Source organism: Muscardinus avellanarius (assembly GCF_963383645.1).
Source record: "Muscardinus avellanarius genome assembly, chromosome: 14".
In the NCBI taxonomy this organism is placed as follows: Eukaryota; Metazoa; Chordata; class Mammalia; order Rodentia; family Gliridae; genus Muscardinus; species Muscardinus avellanarius.
The window spans coordinates 87219323-87233784 of NC_137800.1; the positions used below are offsets into that span (position 1 = coordinate 87219323).

General features: G+C 49.9%; 1 protein-coding gene across 2 annotated transcripts; it reads left to right on the forward strand.

Annotated features, from left to right (window-relative positions):
• Positions 1-1168: 1168 nt before the first annotated feature.
• Positions 1169-12633, forward strand: LOC308273444 (E3 ubiquitin-protein ligase TRIM39; the record flags this gene model as incomplete). Of its 2 annotated transcripts, XM_080710562.1 has the most annotated exons (6): positions 1169-1621; positions 3307-3402; positions 8036-8266; positions 9704-9726; positions 11120-11235; positions 12086-12633. In XM_080710562.1, the coding sequence occupies 6 exons, from the start codon at positions 1169-1171 to the stop codon at positions 12631-12633; spliced, it is 1467 nt and encodes a 488-aa protein (XP_080566688.1). The 2 variants fall into 2 exon arrangements, with proteins under 2 accessions (XP_080566688.1, XP_080566687.1); XM_080710561.1 differs by lacking the exon at positions 9704-9726 and having other exon boundaries at positions 8036-8300; positions 11056-11235.
• Between the last annotated feature and the right edge of the window lie 1829 nt (positions 12634-14462).

A 14462-nucleotide genomic window follows, 5' to 3' on the forward strand; every position in this document is an offset into this window, starting at 1 on the left:
TTGCTGAGGCTGGTCTCAAACCTGTGATCTTTCTGTCTCAGCCTCCCAAGTACTGGGATTACAAGCATGCACCACCATGCTTGGCTTAAAACATGCCTACTTTAAGAAATATTAATATCTTGACTTATCTGGCACTTATTATTTTCCACACTTTTGTGTTGTTGTGTACTTACTGTGTACCTTTTTTCTTTTTTTGGTACTGGGGATTTAACCAAGAGGCATTCTACCTCCAAGCTATGCCCCCGGCCCAATTTTATTTCTTTATTTTTTGTTTGTTTGCTTGTTTTGAGGTACTGGGGATTGAACCCAGGGGCATTCTACCCCTGAGCTATACCCCAGCCCAACTTTTTATTCTTTATTTTGAAACAGGGTCTCACTGAGTTGCAAAAGGCCTCACTAAGTAGTTGAGGCTGTCCTCGAACTGTGATCCTCTTGTCTCAGCCTCCCAAATGCTGGGATTACAAGCGTGCCCCACCATGTCCGGCTCATTATTTCTTTATTTGGAAACAGTTTCTCACTAGGTTTCTGAGGACCTTGCTATATGTCTGAGGCTGGCTTTGAACCTGCCATCCTGCTGTTCCAGCCTCCCAAATACTGGGTTTATGAGCGTGCGCCTCCACGCCTGGCATGTTGTGCACGTTGTGTGTTTGTGTTAGGTTTCTGAGAGCCTTGCTAAATTGCCAAGGTGTGCTTTAAACCTATGATCCTTCTGTCAGCCTCCCAAGGCCTGGGATTACAGGCGTGTGCCACCACACCCAGCTCAGTCCTTTTTTATCTATCAGAGAAGTGTGGCAAACTAGGATACAGTCGTTTGGGACTATTGGCTCTACGTACACAGGAGAAGCATGCCAGGAGACGCGTGCTGGGCTAGATTTAAAGGAAGCCTCTGCTTCTAATAAGAGAAAGCAGGCACAAGACACAGGAGCTTGGCGTTTCTGTGTTTGTTTACTGGAGAGGGGTAAAAATGGGCAGGTTGATGGCTGAGAGTCACGAGTTTGGGAAATAGAATGACAGGAGGAAGAGAAGACGGGATGCACCGACGTGGGGCTAAATCTGGAGTTCAGGCTTAACCTGGGGGTGTCAGGCCAGGGATGCAAAAAAAAAAATTCACCCTCCAACTAATATTTTCCCTTTCTCTGTCTTCATCCCCGTCGCCAAGTTTTAAAAAATGGCAGAGACAAGTCTGTTAGAGGCTGGGGCCTCTGCGGCCTCGACAGCTGCAGCTCTGGAGAACTTACAGGTGGAGGCCAGCTGCTCCGTGTGCCTGGAGTATCTGAAGGAGCCTGTCATCATTGAATGTGGGCATAACTTCTGCAAAGCTTGTATCACGCGCTGGTGGGAGGACCTAGAGAGGGACTTCCCTTGTCCCGTCTGTCGGAAAACATCCCGCTACCGGAGCCTCCGGCCTAACCGGCAACTAGGCAGCATGGTGGAAATTGCCAAGCAGCTGCAGGCCGTCAAGCGGAAGATCCGGGATGAGAGCCTCTGTCCCGAGCACCAGGAGGCCCTCAGCCTCTTCTGCTACGAGGACCAGGAGGCCGTGTGTTTGATTTGCGCGATTTCCCACACCCACAGGGCCCACACCGTCGTACCACTGGATGACGCCACCCAGGAATACAAGGTGGGCAGTGGGGGCCGCAACAGCGTGGGGGGTGGGCACGCTGCAATGGGGAGGGGCGGAAGGCCCAGACAAGGCTGGTCCCCACTGTGATCTCTTGAGAGTGGCACACACAGGCAGCACAGTACCTCTGGTCCCTCGTCCTCTGCCTAAAGAGCAGACGGAAGGAGGACCTCAGAGTTTCTCTGGTTTTTTTGTGTGTGTGATACTAGGGATTGAGCCCAGGGGCATCCTACCTCGGAGCCATCCTCCCTTCCTGTTTTATTTTGAAACAGGGTGTGTCTTGCTAGGGTGATAGCAGCTGAGGCTGTCCTTGAACCTGTGACCCTCCTGTCTCAGCCTCTGAAGTAGTGGGATTACAGGCCTGGGCCACCACGCCCAGCTTCTGTGAGTTTGCTCCACCTTTGAGTCTTAAGGATGAATATTGGTATGTGTGGTGTGGGAATATATCTTGTTTTTCATAGTTGAGGGAAACCATCCAGAAAAGATCAAACTTCAGAAGAACTGCGAAGTGTTCTGGTTTCTCCACTCAGCCTTCTTGCCCGGGGTGCTCCTTGTTTCCCCCTGGTATCAGCTGAAGCCAACCTCACCAAGGCCGGCGCCACCAGCAGAGCCCAACCAGCTTGTATCTTCCCCCCAAATACTGAGCAGCTTGGTGCTGGGCCTCAGGGTATATGGTTGAGTAATTGAAGCTAGAGGCTGGGCGTGGTGGCCTGCTGGTTAATTCCAGGATAGGAGGATCACAGGCAGGTTCAAAGCCAGCCTCGGCAACTTAGCTAGGGTCTCAGCAATCTAAAGTAATTTTATTTTACTTATAAGAGGCTAAAGTTGGACAAGATGGTGGTTTTAAAGAAAGATATCAGAGCCAGGCATGCTGCGCACACCTATAAACCCAGTACTTGGGAGGCCGAGATGGCCAGTCTCAGCAATTTATCTGGACTCTGTTGGGGATTTAGCTTGGAGGTAGAATGCCTTGCGCTTTGACCTCTAGTACCTGGTATCAGTACAGAAGCTAGCGCTGGGGTGTGGCTCCGTAGTAGTAGAGTGATAGCTTAGCATGCTCAAGGCCCTTGGTCTGACCCCAGCACCACCACTTAAAAAAAAAAAGAGAATCTCTGGCAGTACTAGACAGCCATTCCTGGGAAGTGGGTGGGTTTGGGAAGGGCACAGGGTTGGTGAGAGCTGGGCGTCTGTCTCAGGTTCAGTGGGAGGAAAGCTGGGTGAGCAGGGAAGATGGTGGCAGGAAGGACCTGTGCAAAGGTGACGTCTCAGATTATAGGCAGGCATTTGGGAGACTGAGACAGGAGGATCGCAGTTTACGGACAGCCTCAGCTACTTAGTGAGGCCCTATTTCAAAATAAAGAATAAAAATAGGAATGGGTTATAGCCCAGAGGTAGAATGCTCCTGGGGTCCATCCCTAATACCAAAAAAAGAAAAAAATTATAGGCAAGGGAGGGCGTTGGACCAGCAGGTGGCGAGATGGCTAGGAAGCAACCAAATGGATTGAAACATGGGTTGAACCTGAAGACGGAGCCCAGCGGTGGGATATTTGCCTAGCATGCATGAGACCCAGATTTCAATCCCCAGCACTGCAAAAATAAAAAAAGTAAAAGTAGGTTAACCTCTAGGCAGTGGATGGCCCAGCCAACCCCAGTGGCATCTCTCCCACTTCCTCCCCACCCCACAGGAAAAACTGCAGAAGTGCCTGGAGCCCCTGGAGCAGAAGCTGCAGGAGGTCACCCGCTGCAAGTCCTCGGAGGAGAAGAAGCCTGCGGAGCTCAAGGTAGAGCGTGGGTGCTCGCTTGCAGGGGACTGAGTCCCCATCATGTGATCCGCCTGTTCTGGTTCACTAGAGGGATGCTGATATTTTACTAGGGTGGTTGTCTTTAAACGCTTTACTTAAATTACTCGTCATGACTTAGTGTGGAGACAGACACAAGACATGAAGGACAGACACAGCATCTTATTTCTGGTCAGTTGAGGGAATTCTTGCCGATAAATCTCCTTTTCTCATAAAGCAGGGAAAGAGGCTTTCTGCTAAGAATGAAGGGATGGGAGTTGGGTAGATGGCTGAAGAGAGGAGAGCTTGGGAGGTTCGCAGGGGAGGAAGCGGGAGGCGCTCACCAGGAGCTCCCAGAATGGCCCAGTGTCATCAGGACCACAGGCTCCTAGGTCAAGCGAGGAGGCAGCGTCGGTCATTCCTAGAATGGCCGTCCCTCCAGTCCTCCACCGACAGGATCCCACCCCCTTCAGCGGGGACCAAGCCGCTTCCTATGCAGCCTCGCTGGCCTTGCAGACGTTATTCTATTAGTGAACAATCATTAGTCATAGCAAAAATAGTAACTAGTATTGAGTGCTGTGCATTAAGTCCTTGGGTGTCCGTGACGTTCCAGACTGTGCTCTTGGGGTTCTGCCCAGGTGGGATCTAACAATTCAGGCCAGTCTTGAGGGTGGGATGTAGAGAAGCTACAGGACCACGAGAAGCTGCGCCTCCGGCCGTCCCTGACACAGTACACTCAAGCTCTGTACGGCAGGGGCTTTACCCCCAGCCTACACAGGAGACAGAACTTGAGTACGTTTCTAGTCTGAGATCAGGCTAGTGGTGGCAAAACCCGGGATACTAGTTTTTCGTAGATCAGTAAATATTTATTCAGCTCCTAGTATAGTCCAAACTCCGTATTTGACACTGGAGACCAGTGATGAGCCAAGACACAGTCCTGCCCCCCTTCAACTTAAAGTCAGGTAGAAAAAAATTTAGCAACATGCCACAAAAAACTGTGAGCTCATTTATAACAAAAATAAATTTATTTTTTATTTTATTTGTTTATTTATTTATTTGATAGTACTGGGGGCACACTACCTCCGGGCTATATTCCCAGACCTATTTTTATATTTTATTTAGAAACAGGGTCTCACCAAATTGCTGGGAGCCTCACTCAGTAGCTGAAGCTGGCTTTGCAACTGTGCAATCCTCCTGCCTCGGCCTCCCGAGCGTGGGGATTACAAGGGTGCGCCACCACACCCAGCTTATTTTTTATTTTAAATAAATTACTTTTTGTGGGGGGGGGGTCTAGGGGTGAAACCCAGGGGCATTCAACCTCCGAGCTACACCCCCTGCCCTATTTTTTACTCTTTATTTTGAAACCGGGTCTCACTGAGTTGCAAGGGCCTCGCTAAGTAGCTGAGGCTGTCGACAAACCATGATCCTCTGGTCTCAGCCTCCCGAATGCTGGGAATTACGAGCGTGCGCCACCACGCCAGGCTTACTTATAAATTCATATAAATTACTTTTTAAGGAAGAAAAAAGTATAAGAAGATAGTGTAGAAATCTGACCTTGTTGAAGGTTCCAGAAGAAGTAATGAGTGTCTGGAGTTAAGATTTAGGGATCAGAAATGAAACATGAGGTTGAAAATATAAACACTAGTTCTTTAATAATGAAGAAAGCAACTATTATTACTTTAATGCTTCATATGTTTTAACAAAGCAAACATTTGAATTCTTTAAAATTTGAACTAACTTTCATCACAAAGGTCAACTTCTTTTAAAAAGTTCTTTGTTTTTCTGAGGGTTCCTGAGAATTTACGCTAGATGAGATGGAGCTCATTCCCGGTCACTGATTTCCCTCCCCCGTCCATCACCCTCTGGAAGGTGAAGGATGGAGAGGGAAGCCGATTCTGAAAACCTTCTAAATGTTTGAACAGAACTACAGGCTTTTTGTTGTAAATTATCATTTATTTATTTTTTCTTTTTTGACACTGGGGATTGAACCTAGAGGCGTTCTACCTCCAAGCTGCACCCCCAACCTGATTTTACTTCTTATTTGGAAACAGGGTCTCACTAGGTTGCTGAGAGCCTTGCAAAGTTGCTGAGGCTGGATTCGAACATGTAACCCTCCTGTCTCAGCTTCCCAAGTACTGGGATTACAAGTGTGTGCCACCAGCTGGTAAATGATCATTTCAGTGGTTTCTATTTTTCAGTACTGGGAATCAAACCCAGGGACATTCTACCTCTCAGCTATACCCCTAGTCTTTTTTTTTTTTTTTTTTTTTTTTTTATCTTTATTTTGAAACAGGGTCTCACTAAGTTGCAGGGGACCTCACTAAGTTGCTGGTCCTGGCCACAAACCTGTGATCCTCCTGTCTCGGCCTCCCAAGTACTAAGATTATAAGTGTTGGCCACCACACCTGGTTACAAATTACAGTTCTAATGAGTTTTATTCAGCCATTGCTGAAAATTTCAGGTATATTTAAACCATGTAAGAATTCCTCTATGTTTATATAAATTGTTATTCAAGTCCAGACCTGCATTTTTAATATCCAGAAGAACGCTAGAGAACGATGCAGGTCAGTGCAGAGGTAGGACTGTCTCACATATTGGAGGAGTGTGGACTGCTTGTTGTGGCAAACAAAAAATACCCCTTTTCTAAAGTGTCAGGGAAGGGGGAAGATGACAACCTCATTAAGAACCTCTGTCTACAAATACAGAAATACGGAGTGAAATAGAGAAGGGCTCTGGGATTATAAGAGGGAGCATCTGCTTTCTGCTTACCACTGCTGTGAATCCTAAACTTCTGTACCTCACTGACAGGTAGGAAAGCACACACACTCAGGATAAATCCCAGTGAGAAGGCTGCAGTAGAAACGAAGTAGCTAGCAAGGGCCCTGAAACTCAGGCTCTGCCGGAAGTAGCTTGCAGCCCAGCACACAGGCTCCCAGGCTGTGCCCTCACCCTTCATCCCAAAGGTCAACTTCTTTTAAAAAGTATTTGTGTATTTGTAGACTGGAGGGAGGACTGAGCCGCCTCTAGCTCCATCCTCCCTCCTCCAGGCTCAGCCCGCCATGCTCCCCAGGGCCCTCAGGGATCCTCCCTGGGGAGCAGCTGGAGGAGCTGCTGGTTACAGCGAGGCATGGAAGGGCCGACGCTCCTCAGAAAGCGGCTGGCTGCTGCTTATGCCCCACATTGGCTGCCTTAGGAGGGTTAGAGATGTTTGTGTTGGCAGAGAAAGCATGTTTCAATTTTCAGACAACTAATTTGTTGAAATCTGTATAGACACTCTGTAACCGCCTTTTCAGCACTTGCTGATTTCCATAGCTTTTCAGCTGTATTGGAAGATTGTCTTAAAATATGCAAATTATGACCATCTTATCTTTAACTTTTTAATATTTGTCCCTTTTTTCACTTTTTGGTACTGGGGATGGAACCCAGGGACATTCTACCTCCAAGCTACACCCCCAGCCTGATTTTTATACTTTGTTTGTTTGTTTGTTTGTTTGTTTTGCAGGTCTGGGGATGGAACCCAGACGCATTTGACCTCGGAGCTATATCCCCAGCCTGATTTTTTATCCTTTATTTTGAAACAGGGTCTCACTGAGTTGTGAAGGGCCTAAGTAGCTGAGGCTGTCCACGCACCGCGATCCTCCTGTCTCAGCCTCCCAAGCGTGGGGATTACAAGCATGTGCCACCACACCCGGCTATGCCCAGCTACTAAACCAGGCTGGCTGTGAACCTGCACTCTTCCTGTCTCAGCCTTTGCAAGTACTGGGATTACAAGCTTGTGTCACCATACCCAGCTTATACATTTTTTTTAACAGATTGTAAAAATTAAAATTGAGAATCAAGAACAAATATCTCTGATCTCCGTAATAGTAGATATCATATTATTGAGTTCTTACATCATTAATATATATATGTTAGCCGGGCGTGGTGGCGCACACTTGTAATCCCTGCGCTTGGGAGGCAGAGACAGGAGGATCGCGCAGGTTCGAAGCCAGCCACGGTGGCTTAAGAGACCCTGTTTCCAAATTTTTAAAAAGTGTAAAAATAGGTCTGGGAGTGTAGTCCGGAGATAGAAGGGTTTCCAGGAACCCCAGTACCACAAAAAAATTTAAAAAAAAATTATAATTTTTTTTCTTCGTAATACCAGGGATGGAACCTGGGGGCACTCTACCTCTGAGTGACACCCTCTGCCCAATTTTTTTATTCTTTATTTTGAAACAGGGTCTCACTGAGGTGCAAAGGACCTCACTAAGTAGCTGAGGCTGGCCGCAAACTGTGATCCTCTTGTCTCAGCTTCCCGAATGCTGGGATTACAAGCGTGTGCCACCATGCCTGGCTGTGAATACATTTTATTGAAACAAAAAGTCCAGCTTTTAAAAAACTTAAGGTATTGAAGAAACTAAAACTTTTTTAAAGCATAACAAAATTTTAATCTCCCAGGGGTCTTCACTAATAGCTCATCAGTGGGTGTCGGGGATGGCGCCATTCTTCATAGGAGCCCCCAGGACAGAGAACAAGTGTCCTGTTGCGCTGTTTCTCGTGATGCTGGGGGTCTGTGTTAGCTCGTGCACCAGTGGGTCAGGGAGGGGCCCCCTCGAGCCCCCCATCCTGCTGGTACAACCCCTCCCTCTTTTTTCAGAAACTAGTAGAAAGCCGTCGCCAGCAGATTTTAAAGGAGTTTGAAGAGCTTCACCGGCGGCTGGATGAAGAGCAGCAGCTGCTGCTCTCTCGGCTGGAGGAGGAGGAACAGGACATCCTCCAGCGACTGCGCGAGAACGCCGCTCACCTCGGAGACCAGCGCCGGGACCTGGCGCACCTGGCTGCGGAGGTGGAGGGCAAGTGCTTGCAGTCGGGCTTCGAGATGCTCAAGGTTCGCTCTTGGCCCCGCGCGCCCCTCAGGCCGAGTGCAGGATAGCTTTTCCCCGGCCGCGCCCGCCGTTCCCGAAGCCCGGTTCTGTCTTCCAGACACACGCACAGGACCAAAGGCTTCTCTGCTCTCTCCTACCCCCTTTTAATCTTTTATGTCTTGTCAACAATTACATGCTTGATTTGTACCAGAGGAAAAAGTTCACTCTTGAGAGTAGAAAACTCCACTTAGTAAAAAAACTATGCATTGGAAATTTTGTAAATAAGTTACTGTTACTTTTCAGTCTTAGAGCTCAATTTATCTAGTGCTAAGAAAGAATAGAAATGTAAGCCAGATGTGGTGGCACACGCTTGTAATCCCAGCATTTGGGTGACACAGGAGGATCGTGGTTCGTGGACAGCCTCAGCTACTAGTTAGTGAGGCCCTCAGCAATTCAGTGAGACCCTGTTTCAAAATAAAGGATAAAAATTTGAACAGGGGATGTAAGTTGGAGGCAGAAAAAAAAGAATTGAAATGTAATCCCAGAACTTGGAGGCTGAGACAGGAGGATCGAAGGTTCATGGCCAGCCTCAGCTATTTAATGAGGCCCGGCTCAACTTAGTGAGACCTGTTTCAAAATAAAGAATAAAAAATTGAGCTGGGGATGTAGCTTGGAGGCAGAATGCCCTTAGGTTCTATCCCCAGTTCCACAAAAATAAATAAATAAATAACAAATAAATAAAATTATGTGTAAATAATATATTGCTGTTGATATGTCAATGGTGCCTCTAAAATGTTTGAAATAGTTTTGTTCTGTTAAGCGGGTGCATGGTGTTAGCAAGGCCGTAGGGAACATGTCTTAGAGATGAGAATGCCAGCATTCGAGTCAGAGAAGCCTCATTCGCGTGTCACGTGCTGCCTGGTGCTGCCTCCCACGTCCCTTCCCGTATTCATGCTCTGCTTTCCACATTACACTGGGATATCCTTGCAGGGCAAAGATTTGTCTTGTTTTCTAGACCCCAAGTATTCGCAAATCAGGGTTGGCACAAGTTTACTAATGTCTTCATGCCAGGTTGGGGACACCAGACCATGGTGGGAAGTGTGATTTGCTCCTGTGTCTGGAAATATCTACTGACCCTCAAGGAGACCGCAGCGAACGGCTGGTGCTTGGGGGACAGAGTAAAGAGACACAATCCTCTCCCTTGCAGGGAGCTCCCAGTGTCCTTCAGGAGCAAAGACACACATGTAAGCAGGCACTGGGAAGCGCTCTCGATTACCGAGCTTCCCGGTGACCTACAGCTGACAGTGAGGATCCGGCTAGAGTCGCACTCAGACCCCCGGGGCTCTTCGGTTTGCCCTGTGCCTATGTGATAGACCTAAAACTTTGGGAGGGGGAACCTTTTGCCTTCAGAAGCCTTGAACACCAGAACCGATCTTGCTTTCTTTTCTCATTCCCTCTAGGATGTCAAAAGTACCCTGGAAAAGTAAGTGATTCTTTTATCTCTTTGGGTGAAATAGGTCTTGGCTTCAGGACTGGGGTTTAACAATGAATTGGGGAGTAAGGGTGGGAAAGTCATGTGCCGACTCTGGATAGGATGTTCATGAGGCCAGAGAGAGAACGAATCATTAGAAGCCATAATTCTGTACCTTTTCTTCACTGAGTACCAAGGACTCGGATGGTAGGGAGAGTGATAATGTAGAACCAGATTCTGATGCACCCCCCAAGACAGCAGGAAGAAGGGTTTGGGAGAGCAGACAGGGTGATGGTCATTCACAGCAAATGTAGGAATTCACAGGGTGGCCTATGTTTTAAATCCCGGGTACTTGCCGGGCGTGGTGGCGCACGCTTGTAATCCCCGCACTTGGGAGGCTGAGACAGGAGGATCACACAGGTTCGAAGCCAGCCTCAGCTACTTAGTGAGGCTCTCAGCAACTTAGTGAGACCCTGTTTCCAAATAAAGTATAAAATAGGTCTGGGAGTATAGCCCGGAGGTAGAAGGCCCCTGGGTTCCACCCTCAGTACCACAAAAAATAAATAAATAAATAAGTAAAAACTTGGTTACTGGAGGTAGGAGGATTGCAAGTACAAGGCCAGCCTGAGAAATGTAGTGAAACCCTGTCTCAAGTTAAAATTAAGAAAGGTCTGGTGCCAGGCGTGGTGGGGCAGGCTTGTAATCCCCATGCTTGGGAGGCGGAGACAGGAGGATTGCGCAGGTTCAAAGCCAGCCTCACTGGCTTAAGAGACCCTGTTTCCAAATAAAAAAATATAAAATGGGTCTGGGAGTGTAGCCTGGAGGTAGAAGGGTTTCCAAAAACCCCAGCACCACCAAAAAAAAAGCAAGGGCCGGTGAAGCCAGGCATGGTGGCGCACACTTGTAATCCCAGCATTCAGGAGGCTGAGACAGTAGGATCGCAGTTCAAGGACAGCCTCAGGTACCTAGTGAGGCCGTTTACAACTCAGTGAGACCCTCTTTCAAAGAATAAAAAATAGGGCTGGCGGGGGTGTAGTTCAGAGGTAGAATGCCCCTGGGTTCAATCCTGGTACTGCAAAAAAAAAAGAAAGAAAAGAAAAGAAAGGACTGGTGATTAGTGATGTAGCTCAGTGTTAGAGCACTTGGCCAGCAGCAAGAGAACCTGGGTTCAATCCCTGTTCCACACAAAAAATAAAAAGCAAAGTTCTGAATCTCAGTCTCAAAATAAGAATTAGTCTAGGGGAGCATATGGCTTTCCACAGGTAACTAGAAGAAACCAGTTGTCTTTAAGGAAGAGGAGGAAGAAAGTGGGATGGTAATGAATCGCAGTCTCTCCCTAAGGAAGACAACACCTGTTCTCTGGGTTGGGCCCTGCCCTTTCTCCCCTGTCTTCTGCCCCTCCTAGATGTGAGAAGGTGAAGACCATGGAGGTGACCTCAGTGTCCATTGAGCTGGAGAGGAACTTCAGCAGCTTCCCCCGCCAGTACTTCGCCCTCAGGAAGATCCTTAAGCAGCTAATTGGTGAGTTCTAGGAGAAGGAGCTGCCTTGTCTAGACCCCAGGCATTCCGTGCCCACACTCATGCCTGCCCCTTCACCTGGCTCTCAGACTCGCCCTGCGTCGCAATTCAGAGTGAGGAGCCTTTGATGTCATCTGCTCTGAGGCCCAGAAAGGTTAAATAATTTACCTGAGTCATCAGGTGGCGCAACCAGGGGATTTATCATCTCGGCTGGGGCAATCGTGAGAAAGAAAGTCATTAATATTTATTCAGGCGCCTGGGCTTGGTGGCATGCTCCTGAAATCCCGTACTTGAAAGGCTGAGACAAGAGGATCATAGGTTTGAGGATAGCCTCAGTAATGTAGCGAGACTCTTAGCAACTTGGCAGGACTCTATTTCAAATCAAAAACATAAAAGGGGCTGGGGCATGGCTCAGAAGTAGAACACCCTTTGGTTCAATCCCCAGTGCCACCAAAAATAAAAATAAATTACGCAGGAAAAAATAGTCATAAGCCAGGACCATTCCAGGAAAGCTGACCCGAGTCACCCTGTCCCTGGAGCGCAGTGCTGGTCTGCCCAGGCTCCTCCCCACCCTCCCCTCTTCCTGGCCCTCAGACTGCGCCTGGCCCCTCCACACAGTGAGATGATGATGGGGTCAGATGGGGAAAAGACCTCCAGAGGCAAGAGATGGGATCTGTCTATTTTAGGGTCGCCCCTCCCTCAGGCCACACCATGAGTAGAGAGTCAGCTAACCCATGGTGTTCTGAGGACCGTAAAGGAAGCAGGCTCTGTGCAGGCGGGCTGGAGAAGCGAGGCGGGGGCGTTGAGCTATTCCCATCCTCATCTAGCTCCCCACTCTGGCTTCTCCCGCCAGCGGACGTGACCCTGGACCCCGAGACTGCTCACCCCAACCTGGTCCTGTCAGAAGATCGGAAGAGCGTCAAGTTTGTGGAGACGAGGCTCCGCGACCTCCCCGACACACCGCAGCGTTTCACCTTCTACCCCTGCGTCCTGGCCACTGAGGGCTTCACCTCAGGCCGGCACTACTGGGAGGTGGAGGTGGGGGACAAGACCCACTGGGCCGTGGGCGTGTGCCGGGACTCCGTGAGCCGCAAGGGCGAGCTGACCCCGCTCCCTGAGACTGGCTACTGGCGTGTGCGGCTGTGGAACGGGGACAAGTATGCAGCCACCACCACGCCTTTCACCCCTTTGCACGTCAAGGTGAAACCCAAGCGGGTAGGCATATTCCTAGACTATGAGGCGGGCACGCTGTCCTTTTACAACGTCACAGACCGCTCCCACATCTACACCTTCACTGACACTTTTACTGAGAAACTCTGGCCCCTCTTCTACCCAGGCATCCGGGCTGGCCGGAAGAACGCGGCGCCACTTACCATCAGGCCCCCGACAGACTGGGAGTGAAGGCCGGGGTGCGGCTGGCGTGGGGTGAGGCGGGGTCGGAAGCTGCGGCCTGCCTTCTTGTGTCCTGCTGGGGCGCGTTGGGTCTGCCTGGTTCCAGTGCTGTCTCCCGGGAGCAGCAGTCTAGTGTCCGGAAGGTTGATGTGGAGGAGCGGGCTGCGTTCCCTCCTCACAGGGTGGGGAGCTGGTCACCAGGAGATCGTCTCCCTGAGGTCCCATCAGGTCTCCTGTTGCACAAGGACAGGCTCGGAAGGAAGGAGAGGCTTTCCAGGAACAAAACGTCTATGGGAGAGTCTAACCTGCTCAAATCAGAGAAGGAAATGGGAACCTTTAAGGGCTTCTTTGACCTAAAATAGTCTTGTTACGTGAGAAAAGTCACAGGGGTTGCTGCACTTCTAGATTGAAAAAAGGTCAGTGACAGCGGCCGCCGTGGGTCTAGGAGCTGCGGTGCTTGGAGGGTAGAACTGGGGGCCAGGGAGATCAGGTGAGGGCCGGAGGAGCAGGTCCCCAGGCACTAAAGCAGGGGCGGGAGGTTTCTTGGGTCTTCTATCCCCGGGGTAAGGTTGCCATGATGAGAAGACTGGCGGGAGGTAGGAACAAAGGAGGAAGGAGGAAGGGCCCCTGCCCCCACCTTCACTGGCGGTCTCCGAGGAGCTGCTGGCTCGCTCCTCTCCAGGGCTGAAGTGGGAGAGATCCTGCAAGACACAGCTACCCCTCCGCCATCATCCCACGGGAATGCGGAGGGGGCAGGGGTTGGAGGAAAGAGCAAGTGAATCCATCCCCAGCCCTGGGCCTAGTCATTCAGTAGCTGCCCCCAAGTTGCTGGGCTTGCCACCTGGCTTGGGTGTTCAAGCTGGAAGGGAAGAAAGGGTAATGGAGTCACTCCTACCCTGAGGACAGACAGGGTAGCAGAGAGTGATGCGTGTAGGACCATGGGCCAGATGGGCAGCTGCGCCCCTGGCGAGAACGTGTCCACGGCAGCCTGTGCGCAGTTGGCATCCTTCACCCTCTGCCATTCCCCTTTTCAGAGAATGTAAACCACTATCGTTAGGCCAAAATAACCTCTAGGTTACATATGTTGTCAAACAAAAAATAGGTAAAGAGATGCATGCCAAACCAAACAACTGGGATTATCTGCCGCTCGGGTGATCTTCATGGAGGACTGACAAGAACCTGCAGTGCTGAGGGCGTTTCAGCCCCTCCTGCCACCTCACAGGACTCCGTCCACTCTCCTCTTACCTTTGTGCCTTCACTGTGGTTCTTTGTGGCAAGATACTTTGGTTGGTAAAAATATGGAACAAAGGATCCACTGACGTGATCGCTGTCTTGTGTGGTCCTTGGGCAGTGGCCTTACGCTTGTGTAAAATCACTGTGACATGAATGTGCCCGGTTCTGGGTGAGCTGGGAGTCTACATCCTAAACATGCCCCTCTCATCTGAGTCTGCTGACCCTTGTGACGCTCGAGCTGAAGCAAGTTTCAGCCTGGCAGGGTAGACTCCGAGGGTCCTCTTGGCCTCAGGGGTCAGCTGTGGTCCTCCCCTCCAGCCTGCATCCCTCTGCTTCTAGTCCTAGGACGGAGTCAGTGGTGAGCACGGGTGGCAGAACAAAGGGGAGACAGGCCAGAGGCCGCATGTGAAGCCATGATGTCTGCGTGGAGGGCGCACAGGCGGGGTCAGGAGATGCTGCCGAGAGCTGGCTCTGTTGTTAGAAACTATTCACACCCCGGGTGTGGTGGCGCACACTAGTAATCCCCGCGCTTGGGAGGCGGAGACAGGAGGATTGCGCAGGTTCGAAGCCAGTCGTGCTGGCTTAAGAGACCCTGTTTCAAAAAA